Source organism: Cyanidioschyzon merolae, chromosome 6 (assembly GCF_000091205.1).
Source record: "Cyanidioschyzon merolae strain 10D DNA, chromosome 6, complete genome".
Lineage (NCBI taxonomy): Eukaryota > Rhodophyta > Bangiophyceae > Cyanidiales > Cyanidiaceae > Cyanidioschyzon > Cyanidioschyzon merolae.
Genome location: NC_010132.1, coordinates 228,966 through 254,123, shown reverse-complemented (window position 1 = coordinate 254,123; position 25,158 = coordinate 228,966). Strand labels below are relative to the sequence as shown.

At 53.3% G+C, this 25,158-nt stretch overlaps 6 protein-coding genes across 6 annotated transcripts, besides 2 other annotated features; 2 read left to right on the top strand and 4 right to left on the bottom strand.

Annotated features, from left to right (window-relative positions):
- Nucleotides 1–120: 120 nt before the first annotated feature.
- On the top strand, nucleotides 121–1,428 carry CYME_CMF092C (hypothetical protein; the record flags this gene model as incomplete). Its single annotated transcript, XM_005535698.1, has 1 exon — nucleotides 121–1,428. One exon carries the CDS (start codon nucleotides 121–123, stop codon nucleotides 1,426–1,428), a length of 1,308 nt encoding a protein of 435 aa, XP_005535755.1.
- Nucleotides 1,429–2,453: 1,025 nt separating this feature from the next.
- Nucleotides 2,454–4,489: a sequence feature (possible transcribed region).
- CYME_CMF090C (probable phosphatidylethanolamine methyltransferase) lies at nucleotides 4,156–6,405 on the bottom strand (the record flags this gene model as incomplete). Its single annotated transcript, XM_005535697.1, has 1 exon — nucleotides 4,156–6,405. One exon carries the CDS (start codon nucleotides 6,403–6,405, stop codon nucleotides 4,156–4,158), a length of 2,250 nt encoding a protein of 749 aa, XP_005535754.1.
- Nucleotides 6,406–7,944: 1,539 nt separating this feature from the next.
- CYME_CMF089C (1-deoxyxylulose-5-phosphate synthase) lies at nucleotides 7,945–10,263 on the bottom strand (the record flags this gene model as incomplete). Its single annotated transcript, XM_005535696.1, has 1 exon — nucleotides 7,945–10,263. One exon carries the CDS (start codon nucleotides 10,261–10,263, stop codon nucleotides 7,945–7,947), a length of 2,319 nt encoding a protein of 772 aa, XP_005535753.1.
- Nucleotides 10,264–15,182: 4,919 nt separating this feature from the next.
- Nucleotides 15,183–16,328, bottom strand: CYME_CMF088C (hypothetical protein; the record flags this gene model as incomplete). The annotated part of the gene is made up of 1 exon (XM_005535695.1): nucleotides 15,183–16,328. One exon carries the CDS (start codon nucleotides 16,326–16,328, stop codon nucleotides 15,183–15,185), a length of 1,146 nt encoding a protein of 381 aa, XP_005535752.1.
- Nucleotides 16,329–19,960: 3,632 nt separating this feature from the next.
- CYME_CMF087C (hypothetical protein) lies at nucleotides 19,961–20,524 on the bottom strand (the record flags this gene model as incomplete). Its single annotated transcript, XM_005535694.1, has 1 exon — nucleotides 19,961–20,524. One exon carries the CDS (start codon nucleotides 20,522–20,524, stop codon nucleotides 19,961–19,963), a length of 564 nt encoding a protein of 187 aa, XP_005535751.1.
- A 1,411-nt stretch (nucleotides 20,525–21,935) lies between these two features.
- Nucleotides 21,936–23,240, top strand: CYME_CMF086C (probable myo-inositol dehydrogenase; the record flags this gene model as incomplete). Its single annotated transcript, XM_005535693.1, has 1 exon — nucleotides 21,936–23,240. The coding sequence occupies one exon, from the start codon at nucleotides 21,936–21,938 to the stop codon at nucleotides 23,238–23,240; it is 1,305 nt and encodes a 434-aa protein (XP_005535750.1).
- A 235-nt stretch (nucleotides 23,241–23,475) lies between these two features.
- Nucleotides 23,476–25,158: part of a sequence feature (possible transcribed region) that runs on past the window's edge.

The following is a 25,158-nucleotide window of genomic DNA, read 5'->3' as shown; positions in this document are numbered from 1 at the left end:
CAGATAAACGTACCAGGATTTTGGGTATATATTCGCGACAGTTATTTCGCTGGAGCGGAGGTTTCGCGTCTGTGTGTTTTCTACGATCAACGCTTTCTCATTGTTTTTTAGTTCAAAGTCATGACGGATATTGTTCAGTTTAGCGCATCTCCATTGCGGTTTTCTCGGGGCGCTTTCTCGCGGTGCGCGTGGGTGGCAACGTCAACGGGCGCTGTGCGCTGCCCCAGCACTGGGCGACGGCGTCACTGGAGACCTATCCCAGCTGGACGAACCGGAACACGACTTGGACGGCAGCCGTGCGCGGAGCAGATCCATTCACTAAAGTGTGTGCTTGGTGAGGGCTCGGACTCAGAGGGAGCACGTGAATCCACCAACGAAGGAAACGGGCGGCAAGAGCAGGGCTACGCGGTAGACCAGGGAACGCTGGAGGAGCACAAGAACGCCAGCGTTTCGTTTGGTGGCGCGCGTACCTCCGGGCAGCGTGTTCGATCTATCTGTGCCAGTACGCCAGCGCACGATACTGACGCAAACCTGATCCGAGACTTTGCCACAGACCGAGCAGTGCGAACGATCATCTACTATCTCACGGAGTTTCGGGACGAGCCAGCGCGGCGTTGGCTGCTGGATTTTGACGACTATGGGAAGTGGTTCGGTGGAGCCTCCATTGGTTCTCGACGTCACGAGCAAGCATACCATTTTCTTCGGAACACTGTTGAGTACCTGAGTGGGATGATGTCGGCGCCCTCGGAGATGCACACGATGGTTGTCGGGACGCGTATTCGACGCGAGTTCACTTTTACTCTGGAACCGTTTCGCTACGCGCAGCGTATCATGGCGGCCCGCGAGTCCATTGCGGAAGAGTTGCGTCGGGATCTCGGGTTGGTGAGCGTTGAAAACAGTGAAATACTCTCCGAACTGGTACATGAACAGAGTGGTCAGGCGCATCAGGCCCAGCGTATTCTAGACCATGACGATTTTACGACGGATGAGTCCCCGCTCCGGTACCACAACTATCGCTACGTGAAGGCGCTCTTGACGAGAAGAGCGACTGTGCGTTTCCTGAATCGTCTACGTTTCGAAGGACGTCATGCTGAACATGAATGGTTGAGCAAGTGGCCGCGTTGGGAAGAGGAAATTGGGGACGGCGACGACTTTATCCGTTCTCTTTTGCGTCTTGGCAACGTCCGCTGCGAAGGCCAGAAATTCTTTGTCGAAAACCATGATCGAGTCGTCGAACGCGAAGGTGTCGGTGCACGCACCGAAAAGAGCGTCGGTTTCATGCCGAGCGATTTCGTGGATGAGCTCCTGATTCTACGCTCGTTGTTAGCGCGTGAGTGGCGTTCCCATCTGGCGCCGGAGAAAATCAAAGAAGAGCATTTGACCATTTTGCGCAGCCACCTGAAGCGGTCCATGCCCAACTCCGAGTGAGTAATCGAACGACCAGGTTAGTCCTCGTTGGCGCAGACAATCGGACGGTAGCGCCAACCAGACAGCGGCTCCCAAGTGATGCAAACTACATCCGAGTCGAACGAATGATACGTGTATATTTCATGGACGAGCGAACGTTGGCGGTTGCACAGGTGTTGAATGTCGTGAGGTTCGCTTGATGGACGCATTTCCGAGACAGGGTTCTGTAAACTGTACATTTTTGGATCGTTGCGCGGGCAGAGCACACTGCTCTCGGTCTGGTGCTGCTTATGGCCGCTGGGCTCAAGCGTGCTTGGATCTGTTGGAGTACCATGGAACGTTGAGATGCTCGCTCGATCCCTGCATATCGAGTGGTTTCTCATGGGAACAGCTTCTAGATTCAAAGTGCAGCAAAATGGACCTTTCGATTCATACGTAGTTTTCGGACTTTGGTCGTATTCGCCAAGTGCGTCGTTGGGCGCTTGGTCGTTCAAAACCTATACCTAACCGGAAGCAAGATCATTCGCGACGCCTTCGAACAAGAATTCGTAAAGTATTCTCTATCACGATCCGATGCATACGTTCCTGCATCCATTTTTCGCGTTCGCCATCGAGTAGAACAATGCAAGCATGCGTTCTTCAAGTTTTCGATCTCTGGATTTCAAGGCAACTCGTCGGGCGTCATTTTGGCACCGCTGGAAAAACGAGGCAGAATACTTGACGAGGTCGTCCTTTGAAAGCTTGTTCATGAGCTCATGCCGAAAGTTCGCTGACCTTGTCCTTTCGAATAATCGATCACGTTCGAATGACGATTTCTGCCTTCGTTGCGGGCGTCGACAAAACTGCATTCGTCAGCAGCATGCTACCACTCATGGAATATGCTCCCAGAGACTCCACGTTCAATGATTTGTGTGGTAAAGGGTCTTGAGCCTCCGTCACCACAGCGATTCGTTTACAGCGGGCAATACGCAACCGCTTCGCACTACAGGAGCGTACACGCGACAATTTCCCCCGATTCGTTCTATTACCTGGACTTGTCTTTGGGTAATGGTTTCAGCAGGGTTCATATTGCGTGCAACAGGCTATCCATTGGACGGAAACGCGTGCCCTTTTCCATGCACTGGAACGCGTACGCGCGGGAGGTATCGCCAAGAACAAGTCCACGACCGTCCGGGTACCGCGCTGGACGCTGTCGAGGAGGCAAGCACCGCAGAGAGCCTTCTTCACCAGTCAAGCGCACGGACCGAGTAATGAAGCAAGCGTCGATGCACCATGGTACGGCGCTCGATGGAGAACATGCTGTGGACTCGTGAGCAACACCGACCACAGGCACGTGTAATCGCTTTGCGGAGCGCACCGAGGTTTCCCCGAAAGGCGAATAGGATAGCGGCGAGCAAAGTGTCTAGATCGCAGCTACCGTCTACACATGCAACGCGTTCACAACTGCGGGAAGCAACGAAAGCTAGGCGTTATTGGCGGCATCGGTATATCCTCCGACTGCTGACACTGGAGCCTTAGGCGACAGATAAGACTACCTTGCTTTAAACTGGAGATAAGCGAGCGGCAAAGGAAGCTGTCGCAGAAAAAGCCCGCAAATTCTGGTGTTGATGAGCGCGGATACAACCTAAACTTTGGTAGGTGCGTACGAATCGGAAAACCTTTTCCGTTCTATGCTGACTCGGGTGTATGGCACAGCGGAAAAAGCGCTATCCTAATCAGGATATTTACTTGGTAGCTGACGTTTGAAATCGCCGAGTCCACGTCCGAGAACGGAGTCTTGTCTATGCGAAACGAAACGTAGCAATTAGATTCTAACTTGCGCAAACTCAGATACATCAGCCCTGGTTCGAAAGTCTTTCCAGATGTTCGTCCTAGGCAGCCGCGATACCGAGCGTTTCCTTGGACATCCCCACATTGAAAGCTTTTTGACGCAACTGGGTTTCCAGCGGAACGGGCAGCATAGACGTGGCGAGCCAAGGCGCGCACTGTTCAGTAACAGCGAATCGTGTACAGTTCGTGGCAAAGCCTCTCAGACAACACCTTAGCGCTGGACACAGATGCATCCGTACCGATTAGATCGCTGCCGGGGGCCTTGCGTCTTTCCGCAACGGGCGGTTCATCGGCGTCAGCGGCATCAGAACGGTGTGCTCGAACAGACCCGTGCAGCGTTCGCCAGAGACCAATGTCCTCGGGGGCCGCGTTTCCGTGGACGCGTGCCGAACGCGTTATCGTTCCACGTTCACTGGTCCGGACTTGAGTCGCTGTGGACGCGAAGCTCGAAAGCGTCTCCACAACATCGCTTCTGATACCACGAATGATCACCAAGTGATCCGATTGCTGCACCCGAAGCATCGATCGAACGAGTGTCACCGTGGAGGTCCCCGATGAGATGCCTTGCGCAGACACGCGACCCCGGAGCATAGCGATGGCGCTCTCTTGTACTGGTCCACAGCGGCGAATATCAGGTCATCATCAATGCATTTTCGGAGCGTTTCGGAACATAGTCTGTCCCGAATCAGGCCGTTTTCGAGCATTTGTTTCATATATTGAACACGTTTTCCGCCTAACTTCAAGCTCCGTCAATGCGGAGCGATGATTGTCGTGTACAACATGGTTTGGACTGGGAGTCAGATACCAACGCAAGGAAGCATACATGCGGAGGTGCCTTGTGCCAAAAAGTGCTTTCTTTCCAGCAATCGTCGCTTCCTGCAGGTCCTGTTGGAAGCTTCGAACCGGATTTCAATCCTTCTATCGATACTTGTGCAGGAGCCGGCCGCGCAGCTCATCAACGCGCGCTTCAACTTTGCAAGTTACCTCCCGAAGCAGCGGCTGGTCACGAATGCGTTGCACTTGGCGACGTAAGAGCAGTTCCAGCGCTGCTGCACGTCGACAGTGCGGCCCATACGTGCGGTGCATATGCGGGACCTCTACCAGCACCAAGAACAAGACATGAAGCGCTTGGGAACAAACCGCGAACCAGAACGCCCGCCAGCTTTCAGTGGCTAGACTCAGCCCGTACATCCAGAGGTAGCCCAGCACACAATCAGGGTTGTTCAAATACCGATAAATACCCGCGTATGACGGGCGCAGAGAAGCTTCAACCGATGCGGGTCGTTTCCAAGGCCCCTGATGGTTCGACAACGCACACGGTTCGAGAAAAAAGTCTCCGTAGAACCAGCCGTAATCTCCGAGAATCCGATATGCGGAAATAGAAGACGACGCTCCCACGATGATAAGAGCAGACCCGCCGACGAGCGCCGCAGTGCGACCGGAAACCAGCGACCAAACGGAAGGAATTCGGATCGGTTGGGCGTCGTGAAGCGCGAGCATCACAAATACCAGGTGGTTCATCACAAGGCTCATGTTGAACGTCCGCTGCCATTGGCGAAAGGCTTCAGCCGCACAGTGGCCTCGCTGTTCGAAATGCCGTGTCCACCAGCGCCGAGTACTCTGGAGATAGAGTACAGTGCCGAGACCACACCAATGGAAGACCATCCAGCCAACGACCTGCATTGCATAGTATCGAGATGTAAGCGTCCATCCCGATAGGGCCGGCGTAAAGATTGTCATACACGCCATAATGAGCAGAGACAGATCCGAATTTCGAAACGGGTCCAGATTCGCCAGGACCACAGCTTCCTTTTCGATTTTGTTTCGGGAACAGCATGACACGGTGCAGATGCGCTCAGGAGAGACGCTTTCTGCAGCACAGGAGGGGCTCTGCGCCCTCTCGCTCGGGCCGTATGTTTTTTCGATATGGGGCTCCTCCACGCTCATGAGAAAGAGCAGCTGAGACATGTGTGCGATGAGCGACGCAATCAGCAAAGTGTACGAGCGGCATATCAAACTAAAGCCGTAGTATGCAGTATATCCGACAGTGTACATTGGATGGGGGAAAAGCTCAAACACGCCATCGAAAGTGAGCTCACCTTCCATGATGAAAAAAAAGTCGCCCCAATACCAGGCAAAGTCACCCACCACGCGATGCGCACTCGCTTTTGCCCAGAGCGAAAATGCGATCAGCGCAACGCCCAAGAGGTAGCAGAGCCAGACATCCGGCCTCGCATACCAGCGCTCTATCCATGGAAAGTGGAACACTCTGCAGCAGAGCAACAGGTACGACCAGCCGTCATTTGCCAAGACGATGGTCGCAAGACATCGGAAAGCGGCCCAGGCTTCGAAATCAACTGGCCAAGGTGGCGATGGTCCGTAGCGAGCTCGCGACGCTACCCGTTCATCCGGCAAGAGCGAACTGCGAAAGCATCTGCGAATAATTCGCTTCCATTTCGGGGACAGACCTGCCCACCAATGGGTAATAGCGGCGTGACGGGACTGCCGACGCAAGAGCCAGCCAAGCCCTACGTTGTACGCCAGTCGCCAACTGAGAAAGAGCATCACAGAGGAAATGACACCAGCCGCGCAGGAGCCGCTCAACGCATCGGTGCACAGTGGGTCCAGTCGTGGAAACACCCAGAATGTCGCAAAGAGCTGGACCAGGAACAAGGCGTGCACCACGAACTCCAGAGGACCCCAGTTTCTAACATCGAAAACGAGAGCCGCCATGGTTCGTGTTACCGGGACTCGAAACCGCTCTCCTGATATAAGACCGGTCCCATAGCGTTGTGTAGGACGTAGTTCTTCTCCATGCGCATTGGAGGCGCCCTGTACCTGGGATGCGGCTCGCTCCGTCATCGGCGACGCTGGCGGTACACCAAAATGAACTCTATCGCCCGAGTTCGTCGTCGCACTTTGTTTGAGCGTAACATCGATTCCCGCTCGCACAGGACCCTGCTCATCATGATCTAACGTTGATAGTGACGGCGATCCAAGGCTAGTCCGCCCTCGTCTACGCTCTGTGGATCGTAGCGAGCTCGCCTCATCTGACAGCGAGGATGTCGACGGTGCTCGACTCGGCACCCTACGGCTCTTTCGCGACTTGGAGTTCCGCCGTCCGCCCAGCGTCGCTACCGCATTTTCTTGGACGCTCGGTAACTCCATACAGAAGATGTGCAAGATGATGACCACGAGCCGGCCGACACGGCACGAGCACTTGGAAGAAAGTGGTGCAGGCGTGTATGCGTGCAGGCGTGTATGCGTGCGTCACACGCGACACGCATCGACGTGCGTGCGCGCGCATCGGTATGCGTGCGCGCTCACGACTGGCGGCGGCGGGCGCGCACGTCCAGTTTCACTGGCTCCCATGAATCGATGCGATGCATGGAGACGTTGACGAATCCATAGACTGAGGATTTATTTCGAATAGAGCAATGTTCTGTATGGATTTGTTCAATGGATGCATAGACTGTGGATATATTTTATATAGATCATTGAAATATATGGGCGTGTCAATGGATACATAGACTGTGGATTTATTTATCCATGAATCCGCTGTAGACGTTGTGTGCGTTTCCTCTCGGGTCGGTGTGTACGGTTGTTTGTGCAGCTTCCTATCGGACGCGCCGTCGAATTGTCTCGCTGACTGGCTTTACGGAGAGCGCTGTACTCGGAACGTATGGAAACGAGGCGCACTGCGCGCCGCAGCGTAGCGTCCAAACGTTTTCCGCTGTCCTTAGCTGGTGTCCCTGCTGTCCACTGGTCTGCTGCGCGACTACAAAAGTAGTTGTAAGCGTCCGATCGCCGTCCATTTCGCGCAGGTCGCGTTGCCAAAAGCGCTTGGCATTTTGCGTAGCCGATGTGCCAGCGTCATTCCATGCACACCGAGGACGCCAGGTTCTACGATACAAAAGTGGAAAAGCGCAGAGACCGAGCTGGCGCTCTGCGCCCGTTCACACCAAGCCGTATGTAGAAAAGAAATCTGAGTTCGAGTTCGCGCGCCCAAGGTGCTTGACGCTGTACCCGTTGCATACTCGTTATGCGGCACCAGAGTGAGCGCCGATTGTGTCTCACTTTCTCTAAAAACATGACTGTGGCACTCGTGAGGCGCATCAAAGCCGGTAGCTTTGCCCCATGCGTCCGATCGCAGTTTCTGCTCATTCGCCACCGGGTGCGCGTACCTGGTGCACGAAGCCATGCCGCATGTCCTGTCTATCTTGAAGCCTCGGCGCTAGCTGCACGTTCTCGCATCCAGCTTTATCCAACGCTGTACCTGTTTTAGACGCGCGCTGCGTAACAGCCAACAACAACACGGAGTATTCCTCCAGACATTGCGCCTACGCACGATACCCATGTTAAGGACGACCTGCTGAATGCCATCGCATCTATTGGTGACGCGGGTGTCGCGCTTCGACGAACGTCGTCGGGGCGGCTTCTATTCGCGGGAACGCAATACCAGCACCGTCTGTACCCGTCGTCCACGGTGGTGTGCTGGCAGCACTGTCCGGCCACTCGCTGCTGGAACATGCAACACACGGCGTTTGTCACCATAGATCGGATTCAGGTCATGATTTTACGATCTTTGTGTCAAAGATAAATGCCCGTGGTACCGGACTTGATCAGGCACCATATCCATGCCAGTTCGCTCGCTGCGAAGCCTCAAGCCCGGACGCCTCGCAGACGCTGCTCAAGAGCAGTGGCATCTCAAGTCCGCGCGTTGCGGGAGGCAGCCGCGGTGCCCGCTGATGGATTCGCCACTCCGTTTCCACCAAAGCGCAGATTGCCTTTTCCAACCAGTTGCAGAGCCGTACGCACGATGTGTGCGGCTGTCAGTCCGGCTTCCTCATATTGTTCAGCTTGTGTTCCTGTTTCGATGAAGACGTCGGGAATGACCATGGGTCGCACTTTGCATTTGCCTTCGTCCAAAAGTCCGTTCAGAGCAGCGTAGTGGAGCACGTGATCGCCGAATCCTCCGATGCTGCCCTCCTCAATGGTGATCAGCACTTCGTGATTCCGAATGAGGCGACGGATCAGATCCGTATCAAGCGGTTTCATAAATCGAGCATCTGCAACTGTACATGCAACATCCAGAGCCTCCAGCTGCCCTGCAGCGTGTACCGCTTCGAGCAGACGCGTCCCGAGTGAAAGGATTGCGACGCCTCGTGGGATTTCGGCGCCATCGGCGGTACTGGCGGACTTCTTTTCGCGGATGATTCGGCCTTTGCCGATCGGAAGCACCTTACCCCGCACTGGAATGGCCTCCAGATCGTACCCGAAGTGTTCACGGAGAACATCGAGGCCAACAGCGGTACCACGTGGATACCGTAATGCACAGGGGCCCTCATCGTAGGCCCGCGCCGTCGCCACCATATGCACCAACTCGATTTCATCACTGGGGGCCATAATCATCATGTTTGGAATGCAACCCAAATATGCCAGGTCAAAGGTTCCATGATGTGTGGGCCCATCATTCCCAACAAGGCCCGCCCTGTCCAGAATGAATCGCACTGGTAGCTTTTGCAATGCAACATCGTGAATAACCTGATCATAGCCACGCTGCAAGAAGGTCGAGTAAATGCAGCAAAACGGTTTGAAACCCTGGATACTCAGGCCTGCGGCAAAAGTTACCGCATGTTGTTCAGCGATACCTACATCGAAACAACGCGTAGGGTGAGCCTCTCCAAAGGCGCCCATGCCGGTACCGCCCGGCATTGCTGCGGTGATGCCAACAATGCGGCGATCTTCATCGGCCTCTGCGATAAGCGCTTTGGCGAAAACGGATGTGTAGCTCGGAGGTGAATGCATCGGAACCATCTGCTTTCCAGTGGCTAGGTCGAATTTGGATACACCGTGATACTTGTCTAGAGCGGATTCGGCGGGAGGGTAGCCTCGCCCCTTCTCCGTCTTCACGTGAAGAAAAATCGGTTTGTTCCCGGGTGCATCTCGAATATTCTTCAGGACATTGACGAGAACCTCAACGTCGTGGCCGTCGACAGGCCCGACGTAGTAAAAGCCCAGTTCTTCAAAGAGCGTCGCGCGGTTGCCGCCAGCTCCCTGTGCAACCCAGGCTCGCGCATACTCGTCAAGCTGGGCTGCAGTGCGCTGCAGCGGATCCGGAAACAGACGAGAAAACTCTTTTGCAATAGCGCGAACGTCCTGGAACTCCTTGCTCGTTAACAAGCGCGACATATAGCCACTGAGCGCCCCAGCTGGTCCGGTGCCTGCAGCGGACTTGGTGCCCGTCGGAAGGCTCACCTGGCCGTTGTCATTCAGAATGACAATGATCCGCGAGTTCAAGTACCCAGCGTTGTTCATTGCTTCGTAGGCCATGCCTCCGGTAAGCGCGCCGTCTCCGATAACGGCAATCACATGTTGTTTCTTTCCTGCGAGATCGCGTCCTATCGCTAGACCCAAAGCCGCCGAGATAGAAGTCGACGAATGGCCAGCGCCAAAAACATCGTATTCGCTTTCGACTCTTCTAGTGAAACCGCTTATACCTCCGCTTTTGCGCAGAGTGTGCATACGATGACGCCGGCCGGTCAGAATCTTGTGCGGATACGTTTGGTGGCTGACGTCCCAGACGATCGCGTCCTCCGGGGTATTGAATACGTAGTGTAGCGCTACCGTCAGTTCTACGACACCAAGCGAGGCGCCGAGGTGTCCACCAGTCTTGCTCACTGCACGCAAGAGTTCCCAGCGCAGTTCGTGCGCCAGCTGTTTCACTTCACCCACGGTGAACTGGCGCATATCCGCGGGGAAGCGCACTGCATCCAGAAGAGGCGTGCTCAGCGGTGCCGCGCTCGTATACTCGACAGAGTGGGACTCTCCAAGCGACCCATCGTCAGCAGCACAGCGCAGTAATGCGGCACGAGAACGCGTCCGTGCAGCACGCCTCCGCGACGTCTGCAGCTGTGCACACGTGCACTGGTTCAACGCTTTCAAGGCGTCGGTTTGGCACGGTGTCCAAGTCGACTGCTTGCTTGCCACAGATCCCACAAATGCTAGACGTTGTTGTACCTCCATGAAAAACCACCAGCACAATGCGTCACCAAGCGGTGTCTTCGGTGCGTTCCTGCAGTACAAGGTTTCAAGTTCAGAGACCGAGCAGATCTGCCAAATTCTTCGCCACAAACACAAAGATGTCACTGCAACCAACTGATGAACAAGGACGAAGTGGGATCACGCCCTGCACACGAGTCAGTTCACACACCGGAGTAGTTTCACGTTTTGAACGCTCACGCAGCGCGATGCGCTGGCTTTGCGACGTGAGCGCGCACGTCATTGCCCGTGCGAGCGTCTCCGCCACCATCGATGGCGAAATGAGGCGCCGCTAGGAGCACGCTCCTGATGCTGAACATATTGGTTTTATAATGGACATATGTGCTCGACGTTGCCTAGGGCAACAATCCGTGCTGGATTGTCTAGTTCTGTGCATGAAACGCTCGGGCACTGTCGATGCCGCCGCGTTGCATGTATTGTGTCCAGAATGACGAGGTTCAGAGGTATCGCCAAAGCAGCGTTCGATTCAGAGCACTGCACGCTGGAGCAGATGCAGCAGCACGCTTTTTTGTTTGTTCTTCTGTCAGTAGCACAACAAAAGGAGTCTGCCTTTTTACAATAGAGAATAGTCGAAGAAAAACATGATGCCGTCACCGAGAACATGGGTAAAAGGTCCTACTCGAACAAATCAGTTGCTCCAGGGTCAGCAGGTGGATAAGCGCCAAGCTTGGCGTAGTTCCTCTCCTGAACGACGTGTACCCAGGGAAGAACTTGTTTTACGCTACTAGTACGACTATCCACGCATCAATCCATTGCATTTCATATGCTCTCGAAGAAGAATATCTCAAGAAGTCGCAGGATTCCAAGATTTGTTACCGTTGACACGAACGGTGTACAAAGTGGGCGAGTACATTGCACGCTTATCTAGAAGGCAAGCGCGCGTTGAACAAAATGCTTTCAATGACGCTCTGAGATGCGAACGCTTGTGAAAGCAGAAGCGGCTGTTCGTCTCACTCGATATGGCTTCACTCGGGATGGATAGTAGAACTCGGCGGTCCTTCAATGTGAGGCAAGCCGCTGTTCGGAAAGACGTGACAGGCGAGAATGACGACAACCTTAGCCATAGCGGCGACGCTGTCGTATGGCTATCTACATATCGGAAAAATAAAGGATACTTAAACACCCCATCCTTGGTCGAAGAAATGTTCGTGGCGAATGCTCCTAACATATAACTGTCCTGATCTTCAACAACGCCCAGTTCTGCCACGCTCAATAGGCCATCGTGTGCGCAGCTGAGGCTGATTCTGAGCGTCTCTGCGCGCCAGCCCGTGCCCCTGGATCAATCCTGTCGATGGTGCCTTTCCAGTTGTCGAGCGCCATTTCGACGCTCACTGAACAGCATTAAAGTCGTGTGCATCCGTGAAACCGCAATGTATATACAAGTTGTTCTCGACGATCACCACATCTAGATTGCTGCGCTGCTCCGCTTCTCGTGCGAGGAGAAGGAGCAGAAACGAGCGCATATGCCGGTGGGCGTACTCGCAACGGATAACACTATGAAAAGGGATATAAACTAGTAGATTCATAGAGAGAAAAGGCTTTTTTTCAGCATCAGTGTCTACCCAGAACTCCAGAGTCCGCAAGAACAATGGTTACAGATTATAGCAACCACATGCGTGCTACGCTACCACGTACAGGGCAAGGCTAACGATGAGAAGGAGAAGAACCTACGAGACTAAGAAGAGCAAAGTCCAGCTCAAAAGAGGACGAGATGGAACAGCAAGTTAAACAATCGGAGCAGAAAGAACTATCCGAGACGGGTGTCATCGTCTCCCACATGCAATGTATTCATTGATGAAATCTTCCATAGAGCGCGAGGCAGGACGCCATACGGAGTAGTCGAACTCCCGGCCCGAGGGAGGCTCGTCGAGCTTCTCTCGCTTTGATGCACATCATGAAACAAACATTTGTGGGTGTTCCGGACGCAGGGCAGCCAGCTGTGCACATTCCACTGGAATCCTTCCATAATACCCTCATGCAGCGGCTGACGCTCTGGACAGAGGATGCAAAAATGGTCTGATCGTCGGATCAGAGCTTCGCGCACGCGCTTCCTCGAACTTGTTGACGCATTGCTGTGCCCAGTCTGCGAGTGGTACATCCACAAAGCAGGTGTCAAACAGTATCAAACTGACTAGAAAACCCAAATGCGGTTCTAGCTCGAGCGCTGCGTGGAGCGCACTCTGTGGGCGTTTTCCGATCTCCTTACTGGCGAAGAAAAATGGGAGTCATGGAGAGTAGTCTCCGAGTGTCAGTGGAGGCGGGTGACGAGCTGCTGGCGCAGGAGATCGAAGAGGTAGCGAGTTTGGAAGAGATGCCGCAACGAGCGTGGCGATCGCTTCAAATCGTCCGAGGGCATGGTGTTGGTCTCGGCCTCGGGCCAAATGAGGTCATATTCAAAGGATGGTTGAAACAGTGTTCCTATCTGCACTGCGATTTGGGCAAGTGAACAGAGTCCTCCGGGGCAATGCAGACTCCCTGCCTGCATTAGAGTGCCCGTCGTCTCCTCGAGCTATCACTCAACATGCTCCGTGTACGTCAGACTAGGGTAGATCTCAACATCGTAGACAAATCTGTACTGAACTTTATACCCAACTAGGTGAGCAACGGGTGATCTCTGCTTACAACTCAGAGGCATTCGAAACAGTTTGTGGGGATAGCGGGATGGAGATCCTTCAGGGTTTCCAGGTTTGGGGGAGCAAGCGGGAAAAGGTGAAAATAGACAGTGGCGACCCTTGAAATATCTGTCTGCTTTCAGATTGTGAACCCCATGCCCAAGACGAGCAATAAATCTCAATGTCAACAGTTCAGGATATAGGAGAAAAAGTTTTGGTAGACGTTTTGGATTCCGGGTTCAAGGTCGTCATGTTTCTGGGCGTACCTCTTAACCATGAGTACGGAACCCAAGATCTGCATGGAGAGCTAATGAAGCTGCTCAACTTTTCCAGAACTCGGTATTATCTGGAGGCGGGCTTCTTTGACGCCAGGAGGCGTGCCAACATGTGGAACGACGGCGCCAGGACCTTCTTCGACCCCCGATGCACCATCTCGAGCAAATGGGGAGGCATTGCAGGCTTCGTTCGTGGATCACATAAACCGAAAGTGCCCCATGCCGACGATACTTGGCAGTGGTTTATGTGAACGCGCCAGGCTCGCCAACATTGACTGCTGTACTGAAGCAAGAAGCTTCCATTCGTCAGACTGTGCTATGAAATGGAAACCAAAATGGCCTAGGTTTCGCTTCGTTGAGCGGCAGCGTATGGTGCTGGATGTTCAGTAACTCGCCGGGGATGCACGATTGCTCTTTCCACAAGAGCACCCAGAACAAGTGCGGGAATCGATGTTGCACGATTTCCATCGATGCGTTCGGGACCACATATGCGTATCACGAGCGGGCATGAACGCTGAAACATGTAAAGAAGAAGAAGGTGAAACAATAACTGGCGCACGAAAAGGTGAACGGTAAGCTGAACGAACGTCAAATGGCGAGGCAGTCGCAAGAGAGCGCATCACGATGATGTGATTCCATCAGCCGCAATGCGCGGAAGCACGTTCTCCACACCCGCGCTTCAACGCACCGATCAATATCTGAAAGTGTCTCATACATACGGAGCGTCCAGCTATTTCCCGTGAGTCGTTTGTTCGTGCGCAGTGTGTTGTATGCACTGCGGAGATTGAGCTCAAACGCTGGAGAGTTTCGTTTTCTTACTTGACAAAACTTTAAGTTAGGCCAGCGTTCGCCGATTGTGTGCTTTTTCTTTTCTTATTTTTTTTCAGTACGCGGTGAAGTATCCATCAAACCCCCTACCTCCAAGTTACATTACCTATACTTCTTCTCGGATATACTGGTCATTTTAAACGTCCTATTGTGTGCCAAATGCCTGCCGAGAGCATCCGCAATGGCGCCTATAGCGCCGGTGCGGTCGCTGCACGGAGACAGAACGGCGTTGCCGTACCATTCAGAGAGCGTCGGCTCGTGGAGAGACTTTCGATGAGAACAAATCACAGCCCAGGACAGGGGGCATTGGATTCTCGCCCCGAGTATTTCGCTGGTATGGTACGGGCCCCTGGTCCAGCGTATTTTGGGCGCCACATACACAAAAAGCGAACGGTTTTGTTTGCCATTTTCCAGTCAGTCATGGTGCTCCATTGACCTGTATCACTAAGCATGCCTACAAAGATCCATTGCGTGAGCCTCAGTCTCGCCGGGGTTCGATTGGCACGGGCGTTACCAATCGCTTCTGGGGTCCATCTATTTCGGTGCCGATACACCTTCGGTTGCTGCAACTTGTGGGCAATATCGTTGTGCATGCGTCAGAAAAGGATGCCACAGAACCTGTCTTGTTTCTTCAAAGCAGCACGGTGGTCCAAGAGAGCGAGTGCTCCTCCATTTAACGCATTACTAGTCCATATGTATTCGCATGCGCTTGCTTTAACGCAGGCTGAATGCACTCGTTCAGGTTTCGCATCGAGCTGGCTGTACCGTGTTCCGAACCAGAACTAAATGCTCGTACGAGAGCGCTGCACCGGTCCCTGCAAGAAGGCGTCGTGCTGAACACACCATTTTGGGCCGAACTGAATGAATGCACACCTCTGGAGCGAAGCGGCTCCATTGAGGAGAACGGTATTCTGTTGGAAGCATGGGATCATATTCCAGCTGCAACATGAGTGCATCGAGAAAGCGAATCAGATCCCAGGGAGTGCATATGAAACGCCACATTCGCTTCAGCTGCTTTCATCATAGAATGTGAGGCAGGCGCTGGATCCAGCGGTTGCCCTTTACGACTGGAGAAACGTGACCCGCGACGTCATCTTCAGCTGACAAGAACGCTGCCATGCGTTGCTTTCCATACCCATCGTTCTCGACGCCATGTGGCACACAGCAGCTACCCGACTGTGGGGTGCCCACGTGAAGCAGCTACAAGCTCTGCCAGCGGGTCCGAGTCAGCGTTCCCCAATGTGAAGAACTCTCCGGATAGGGCTTCGAGTTTCGACGCCGACGGATCCTCGTGAGCGGTGCTGTTTTCGGAAATGCTATCGCTATCAGCGTCCCATATGATTTCGCGGTCAATAGCGTCCGCAGTGAGTCTGATAACCCCCAGATTCGTCTCCGTATCTGTCGTGGTTCGTGGTAGCTTTGCAGCTCCATCGTGACCTGGTATTTCCAGGCTCACAAGCTCCTGGAACGTCGCGATGTCCACATGGTCGCCCAGCGTCGACGCGCGCCAGGCAGCCGTGAGGAATCGCTCGACTTGGTTCCGAAGTAACTCATCGTGAAGTGCCTCGTAATCCGGAAGCGTATACTCTAGAGGGCGCGTTGTGGTATCAGCTTGTGGTGCTCCCGGGGCCGGCGTCGTCTCCACGCAGTTTGCATCGGGGACGGGAACCCCTCCTCGGATCACAAAGATACCATTGGACGCGTGCTGGAGATCTTTCACCTCAAAACAGAGCACGTCCCCGACACGAACTTGTTTCTCCGATAAGTCGACACCTGGGGCATCTACTGCTAACGGTATCCATCGGTCATGCTCTCGTCGATATTCTCCCGGAAAATCATCCACGCTAATGGCTGCGTGAAAAATACCAAACACTCGTAGTGCAACATGCCGCGTGCCGAGAAATACGACTCGACCATACAATCGAGGAAGCTGCCGCGTCCGGGTTCCATTCTTCACAACGATCGATGCTTCGCCATCAACCACCGGCGGAGAGAAAACAAGAGCCTCCACATGGAGCCGAACATGGAAAAACCCTCGATCCGTAACCTCTAGGTCGAGTTTTGGTTCTGCAGCGGTGTACGTGTTTGCCCGACGCTTGTGCAGTGGATCCAGTGCGGCGCCAGGTACCGCACGCAACGACACCACGGTTCCCTGCAGAAGCGGGTCGTAACGAAAAAGTCGGTTGAATAGACTGCGGTAGATCGCGTTGAAGACAGTTTTTGGACCTTGCAGCACAGCTGGAGATATCGACAAGCGCTCCTCAAAACGTACCCGTTTCCAGAGCGGTGTTTCGCTGAGTGTTTCTGGCCACATCGTACACCTCGGGACGGGCTTCGGGTAGCAAACTATCTCGCAAGGACGGGTTACTGCAGCCGAATGTCGCAGGTTACAAGTGAATGCATAACAACTTTCCGTAACAAAACATCTAATTGAACGACGGAGCGCTACGATAGACTATGGTTGGTTTTCTCTGACGCCCGAACGAGCGCGTCTTTCCACCTGGAGGGGCTGCGTTACGGTTATCGACTTGCTCAGGGCGCGCAAAGTTTGCTGCTTTGCTCGATGGCGATCAAGCTCTGCGATGTACTAGCACGCTTACTCAGCGTGTTATGGGTTTGGTTCGTGTCCTCCGAGGAACTCGTGCGGTCTCCGTTGAACCTTTACGCAGCTGCTTCGCACTGTCTCGGCGAGCAACACACCTGGCCAGGACTTGGGGAGGAATGCGCGGGCGCCCGTGTCACCGCTGCGACTAGGCATCTGCAACGTCGCATTGGGTTGTTATCGTTTTACACCTCAGTTGCGTTCCACCTCTCGGTGTGTGTCATCAGATGATTTTTCCTGGTTCGTGGCAGATGCTTTCGAAGTGCGTAAGTTTTCAAAAATAAGAAATCCAAGGGAAATTTATGGACATGGAAGTCGAGGATCTTGGAGGCTCGGTGTCGCCGGCTGCCGGCAAAAAAACGGAAAAATCCTTGTCTCACCGATCATCGAGCGAATAAGAGCGCGTAACGGAGATGAAGAAGGCGGGCGATAGGCGAGGAGAGGTTTTCATGTCTGACGCGATGATATCGAGACTGCAGCGGCAGAGAGGATTGCTTGATTTAGCAGTCCCTGCATTAGCAAGTTCAGCCAGAGGCAATACACGCAATGAGCTCGTGAAACGGAATTTCAATGCTGCCGTCAATATCATACGAGGATCGGTGCTGAAGACGAGGCCCGAGGAGCTGACGCGATCCAACTTGTGGTACACGCTCTACGGCTAGAGGAGTGCCTGGAGAAACGAAAACCGATAGCAGGCGACCGGTCGAAAGAGGCTGGGAAGCGTCTGTGAAAGGGTGAATATGTACACGTCATAGTCGTGAAATGTTGTTCGTTTCACAGAGCATAAGTTTAACTGGTTTGTGGGTAAACAGATCAAAATAAATGATCGCAGTTGGACGAAAGCTACCCGTAGCAAGAACGCATATTAGCTTCTACCCAGCAGCTCCAAGTTTCCGTTTGCTCCAAGTGGGTCTTGCGTCAAGATCCCACGCTCGTTCATTCCACCAGGTCTCCTTCTGATGAGCGCACCGTGGATATTCACTGTGGTGCCGACGACATCATCAGGGAAGCAGCAGCTCGATAGGCTGCCCATGCTGTTTTAAGGCGAGCCTCATCTCTAAGCGTTGCCTACAAAAGTCCTGGTCCGCGTTCTCCCAAACGCTTTCTGATAACGGACTAAATGTTTCACTATCTGCAAGCGTACAACAATGTTTCCCCGCGAATCTTTTTTGCGGCGTGAGATCGATAAATCCAACGAAAACTTCCCGAGTATATGTTTGCTTTCGGAAACCAGACAACCCACTGGTACTAGTCCTGTTTCAGAATCAAATCGGAACGCTGAACAGCTCGTTCTCTTCCTGCTTTTCGATTATATTCCGATATTTTCATTTATGTGCAACCTGTGAATCTAAACTGCACTAGTAGTGGCATATGGATCTACGCAGTGGTTTCGGATTTGCGGTGGACTTTTTGGAATGGCTCATTCGATACTTTGCCGCCGGGATTTGTCACGACATCGTCATCGACATGATTCACAAGGCCCGCGATCAGGGATTCGTAAACAAACAGATAACATCAATCGAGTCATACCTACAAACCGCCACTCTTCTCTTTTCCTTGCATGCGACACGTGCAAATTACGCATTCTTCAAATACTCGGTCAAGCTGCCACAAAGCAACTCGAAGGCGCAACAAAAACTCACGCCATTGGATTGATGAGGAAGAACTCTCGGCGTGTTCCTTGACGAATCGTTCAAAAGCTCGTGTCGAAAACTCAATGAACTTCACATGTCAAACAATGGATTTCACTCGAAAGACATTTCTGCCTGGGGCTGTGGCCGTCGACGAATCGCCATTCGTCACCTGCAGTATTTCGATCAATGTTTATGCTCCGAGAGGTTCCCGTGTCTTCTGTTCGAATGGCAAAGGGTCCTAAACTCGGACTTGAGTCCTCGCAACGATCGCTCCGAGTGGAGAGAGCGCGCGCCAACGCATGACACACACGGGGCGCAGACGGCTCGAAATTGATCGACTTTGTCTCCAGTCTGAATTTTCCTTCTGGTATTTGTTTCATCATGGAAAACATCGCGTTCCAGAAATCCTCTCTATTCAATGGAACAGCGTGCTCTTGCGCGCGCAGCGGATAGCGCGTTCGCCGAGAAAGTCGCTCATAATAAGCCTGTTATTATAGGGGATGGCGATGGGTGCGGAAATGGACTAGGGCATAGAGGCGAGACCTCTGGACTGCTTCGCGTGCTACGAGGAGGCTCCCAGAGCATGAGATGCGGTGGACATCTCGAAACATCGTATCACACTAGAGTGTCACCGCTGCGAGGGATACACCAACACGCTTTACAAACGAGAAGATGGCAATGGCATGCGCAGCCTAGATCTCAACCTGCGCCAGTGCATGAAATGTGTCGTCAACACCCGCAACCGGCAATATCGGGACTAGCGCTGGGATCAACGTCCCTCGACAGCTGACAAAAAAGCTGGCGGGACAGGAGGGATTGGCGTATTTCAATACCGGAGATAAGAGATAAGGAAGAAGGAGTCGCAGAAAGACATTGCCAAGGACGGCGCTCGTGATGGCTCGAAGAATAGAGAACTCTGGAGTATGCACCCGAGTTGGCAAAGTTTATCTGCTCTATTCTCGTCCGACTTGGGTGTAGAGGCTTATTTGACAAAACATTCGGGACACGAGTTGAAGAGATGGCAAAGTCCTATGTCTCCAGCGGAAGCTTCATGATGATGTGATGGACCTGCGCAACCTAGTCCGGCGCGGTGTCCCAGTGTCGAACAGAGAGCGTTACAACCATGACGCCGATTACCATGGGACAGGTTCATGCTTTTCGCCGACCGACCATCGAAGTTGCAGCAGGTTTCGTTTCAGTGCCACCGCTGATGGCATGGGCCATGCATTCTCGAGCACGACAGCGGAGTTCATCGTGCGAAGTGGCATGCACTCGCTGAACAGCCACAGCATTCATGTTTCAGGAACGCACAACGGTAATATAAAAGACTTTTGCGCGCCTATGTCGTGTATTCGCTAGTTACAAGCATGCTGTAACGAAACCATGATGAATTTGCGACAATGAGCTCCCGCTGCACATGATTCGCTGCTCTGCTTGTGTACGTACCCGTGCAGCTCCACAGCTGACGCTACCCGGTAGCCTTCAACCGTTGCCCCGTTGCATCTGAGCCATGTTTATGCGCCGCGGTGCATCGATACCGGTGCGGTGACCGTGGCTACCACATGCCCTTACGAAAGCGCATCCTGCATGATCCAGTTGGACCCAGGGTTCCTTGCAACCATGTTCTAGGCTTTGGGCAAGTTTTCATCTGGTATACGAGCCACGCAAAATCTTGGCGTCTGGAGCACGTCTTCTATGAAGATGCTGGGCTCAAGCGTGATTCCTCGTCAAAAAATCTTCAGACCGGCCAATCATATCCTCTATCATGCGCTGTCGCGTGCGTTTCTGCAAAAAGTTCTCCCCATAGCTTCGTATTTCATCAAAAGTGCATTCACGACGACACTGAATTAATGCCTGGCGGGCATCCTCAACTGCCGCTGCCTGTTCCTGCAGTGCATTCTGCAGCACCCGTCGGTGCGCTGCTGCCGACCAACGTTCGAGGAGCTCGTTTCGCCTCCGTGTGAGCCGGTCCAGCACCTCTTTTTCAGCGGCCAGCTGTCTCTGCATAGATTCTATTTCTTCGAGCATTACTCTGGTACGCTCTCGATGGAGATGGAGCCTGTTCTCGCGCGCATTGTCCAAGCTACGCTCCAAATCAGCTAAACTTCCGCGAAGCGTGGCAACAGGATATGTCGCGTTGTAAAGTTGCGTAAACTCCTCTTCTACAGCGTCAACGACTTCAAGTTCTGCAGAGTTTCTCCCCTCAAGTCTTTTCTGCAGGCAATTAACAAATAGCTCTTCTAGCGACGGAAGGTCCTTTGGCAGCGTGGCCATATAAACTCGAGGCGTTTGACGATTAGAGCGGCTTGTCCAGGGCTCCGGAAGACCAGTCCGAGTTCAGCCAGCAAGCGCTCAATTCTTGCGAGTAGCCTTTATTTTGAGCGCTTCTGCTTGCAGTCTACAAAGTTGTTCAGCGAAATAGACTAGGAAGCTCGCGTACCTGTGTTCTTGCGTTACTACCTGTAAGCGTTCCGATATTTTGACGGACACGTTTCGAGCCTTGAGCGGCGTACGCGCTGCTGTCCGATTTTCGAGGCGTGCGCGTCACGAGTCGATCGCTGGCGTCTCGCTCGGATTTCCTGGCAAGGAATGAACATCGCGGCATCTTTTGTTCTTTCTATGGGTCGAGTGACGGCAGAAGCCAGACGCTGCATAAGCCAGTTCTCCAAATGGATTTAGGATATAGTTGATTCCGGGGTTTGGTGTAGCCGGGCACTAAAGGTTTAAAGTAAATCCACCTCCAGGAACAGAAGTTTGCTCCACTAGAGTTTCCATGGAAGCGCTTTCTCCTCAGGAAATCCCACAAGTCACGCCCGAACGGCGCACTGCACTTCCTTATATCCCTGGATCATTTCCGCATGGGAAGGATGCTTGCTCTAAGGTGTTGGTCCTCATAATGAAAATTGTTCTCTGCCCGTCATATGCTGCCCGGATCTGCGACCTTGTTCGCATCATGCGCGACACGGTGCTCCATCAGGTTCCGTTTTTGACTCGAAAATCCCCCGAAACCAAGCATTCTGAAGAATGCCGCGTCCGATGCACTGCGCCCAAAGACGAAGCCAAAGCTCTGATGCGTGCTGCATTTCATGCTCGCGTCGCGCATAAACGAAAACTTGAGAATCCGCCTCTCAAAATTCCAAAAGTCTTGAATGTTGCCAGCTTTTTCCAGAATCGTATGCACGCTGGGACACCCAAGAACTCGGAGCAGATGCCTGTCCAACGCCCGCCGAGGCCCCGTAGACGCGATTCCAAACCGTTATCCCGAAGAGCGAAAGGTCTCTACTGCTGTATGCACGCATGAATACGTCATGCACGTTTCTCTCCTGCATCTCCATGGCGTACAATTACCTGAACGACAGTTGTACGCCATCTACCTGCAACAACCGACTGCTGCGCGTTTCGATTCCACCAGCGTCACGGTTACCAGAGGAATATCTCTCTTCGACAGAAATTCCTGGGAACCAAATATTTGTTCAACAGACTAAAAACCGCCCGCTCAGCATCCATTTTCCATAGAACTCTGATTTGCATCGTTCCGTATCGAGCATGATGGGAAAAAACGCACCAGCCCCGACATCGCCTTCCGCGAAATCGACGGTGTCACGGCGATGAAGGCGTCTACGTCGTCTCAGCTGCACGCGCAACGGATTTCGTTCAAGCGCTGGAACGCAGTTGCGACGAAGGCATGAACTCTGTACTCATGGCGTTTGTTTCGTTGAATATTGTTCCCAGGGACGACTGCAACTCTCAATGTGCAGGATTTTGCTTGAGGTTTACGGGAGAAAACAACCGCTATGTGTTTCGTTCGAGGACGAGAGCGTTTCCGCGGCGCCGCTCCGGTTGTTCGGCACTGCGCGGGCTGCGCTCGCAGTCGGCGTCGCCTGCTCCAGCGTCAGCTTCGCCCGCGTCTGGACCTTCCGCTAAGAAAGGTGTGGTTGCTCGTGATAAGGTGAATGTAGCGGTCATCGGTGCGGGGCGGATCGGCCAAGTCCACGCTGAGAACATCGCTTTCAGACTTCGACGCGCCAACTTGTGCGGGGTGGCCTCCGGCACCCGGGAGCTCGCGGAGCGCTGCTCCCTGGCCGCTGGCTGCAAACCCTACTTTGACTATCACCAGCTCCTGGACGACCCGAATGTGGACGCAGTATGCATTTGCTCAGCAAGTACGCAGCATACGCGGCAGATGATTGAGGCAGCTCAGGCAGGAAAACACATTTTCGTCGAGAAACCGATCGACATCGATTTGGGCAGGATCGACGAGGCCCTTACCGCAGTCCGCAAGGCTGGCGTCAAGCTTCAGGTCGGCTTCAATCGTCGTTTCGATACCAACTACATGCGAGTTCGCAAAGCGATCGAGACCGGTGAGATCGGCGAAACCCATATTTTCCACATCGTGAGCCGTGATCCGGAGCCACCACCGGCCCACTACTCCGCAACCTCAGGGGGAATCTGGATGGACTGCGCAATCCACGATTTTGATATGGCTCGCTTTCTTATTGGCAATGAAGTCGACGAGGTCTTCGCGTATGGAGCTGTCCGCATATCACCTGAGATTGCTCAGTACGGAGACGTCGACACGTCTGTGGTAATGTTGAAGTTTCGGAACCGTACGATCGGCACGATCGACAACTCCCGCAGTGCAGTCTACGGATACGATCAGCGCTGCGAGGTGTTCGGTAGTGCTGGGTCGATTTCTATCAACAACAGCTATCCGAACACAGCGATTGTCAGCACCGCTCACCATATTCAGCGCGACTTGCCTATGCATTTTTTTATGGAGCGATATACGGACTCGTTCATTCGGGAAATGGATGCCTTTTGCAGCTCATTGCTCGATGGGACACCCATTCAGTGCACCGGTTTCGACGGCCGAGCGCCGGTAGTCATTGCCATGGCTGCTCGGCAAAGCTACCAGACCGGCATGCCGGTAAAGATCAGCGAGGTCGATCGGCCGCTCCCACCGGAGCTGCACGACTGGGATGGGCAGTGATGACGCTAGCTCGGATGCATGTACTTGCGCACTTTAGCGGGCATTCCTGGAGGATGTACTCTGTGGATCAATATCTATTGTAGTGGCGGGTGAAATTTCTCGAGTCGGATCGGCGGCAGTACCAAGTGTATCGCTCTTTAGAATCATCATGATAAATGTAATCATCAATGCACTATGAAATTGCTCGCAGCGATGACTTTGCTGGTCTTGTTTGGCACGGCCCGAACGCTTAACTTTCGCTGGCGTCGAATACATCGCGAAGGTGCGTGCAGTATGAGCTCTGCTTGACTCTGCGAGGAAGCAAACAGGACGCATGTTATATTGAAGGGTGCAGCATGTGCTTTCCTATGTGTCTTCGAGGGGGCAGGCATCATAAACGTTGTATTGGTGCATGCTGTATGTGCCGTGTCCGTGCTCGCAAGGAATTCAGCCACCCGAGACGACCTACATTTCGGATATATGAAATGGTTTAGTGGATCGCATTCGGTGGCTATGCGGGGAACCTATGGAAATCGATACCGATACGTGAGCGATGACGGGTTCACGGCTGGGAGCACACAAGGGCGCGTTACGTTCAACCGCTCGTCCACGGTCAACATGCATCGTATTCCATGATCCCCGCCCGTTGTCGGGCATTCAGCATGAGTGGCTGTGCTTCTTGTGCGGGAATCATCTCCACAATATCAATTTTGGTTCCGTGCCTGAAGCAGGCATCTTCTTCACCGGGATACGATCCGCTCTTCCGAGCTCAGAGCGCCTGTGAGCACTCGCGGACGCCGCAGGGTTCCGCGGATGCCTCGGGGTCTTGCAGACCGTGCGAAAAACGCGAGTGTGTGCTTCCCAGAGAGCGCTGAGTCGAACGCAGCTGAGGCGTGCAAGCTGGAACTTGTGCTCGTTGCGAGAAAACGTGGCTGCTGAAACGAAGCGACCGTGCGTAGATACATTCCAGAAGTAGCCACGGGGCTCTTTTTCGATTGATTTATTTTTCGCGACCCGATGCCACGGATCGCACAGTTCATATGGTTACCATATATATCGAAGGATATCCAGATCTCAAAACCTGGATTGGTATTCGGCTAAGTCTCCGCGTGGACGCGCTATCATGACGCGTTGATATTCATGCAGGCTCCAGACCTACGCTGCAAACCGCGTCCCGTTCGTACAACGAGTAGCGAGCAAGGGACTCGAATTGTACACATAGCGGTGCGCAAAAATTTCAAAGTTTTTATCCTTTCAGAATAGGAGGCGACCTTCGTTCATATCAGTGCTTCAGAGCAGTTTCATGGACGTGCTTATCATTTCGCTGGCATATCGATCATGTGCAGTGAAAGCGGAAGCATCACCAATGCTTCCCCTGCATCCCAGGAGCCTCGGCTCGGAGTCATCGATCCCCTCGCTTCAAGAAATGGAACGCGTGGATGATGCCAGGGCCTGCCAACGGGATGTACCCGAGAATGCTGGTTCGCTGCAGCGTCAGCTTCGACCCATCCGTCCTGCAGCCCAAAGAAAAATCATCAACTGGTCGCCGCACCAGCCGAAGGAGTCGCACAGCTGGTGTTCGCGGCGTTCTGCCGACAGCGCTCAGGACTGAACCTGGAGATCCTGGGTCCAAAAAGTTCAGTGACATGTACGTTTCCGTGTGCAGGCATGGAATCCAACGCACAATCGCGAAACAATGTATGCGCCATGATGATCGTTTTTCAACTCAATTTTGATTCACCCCCTATTCGGTGTAGAGCAGGAGATCGAAATGACCATTCAATGTACCGTAGAGGTCACAGATGAATTGAATATAGGATATATTCTTTAGTGAAAAATGCGAGGGGGATTGCATTCGTCCCTCAGGTCAGCAACACAACTGGAATGACATGGTTGAGGCACACTGAAAGAAACAAGTACTTGTGCTCTATTCCAGCTA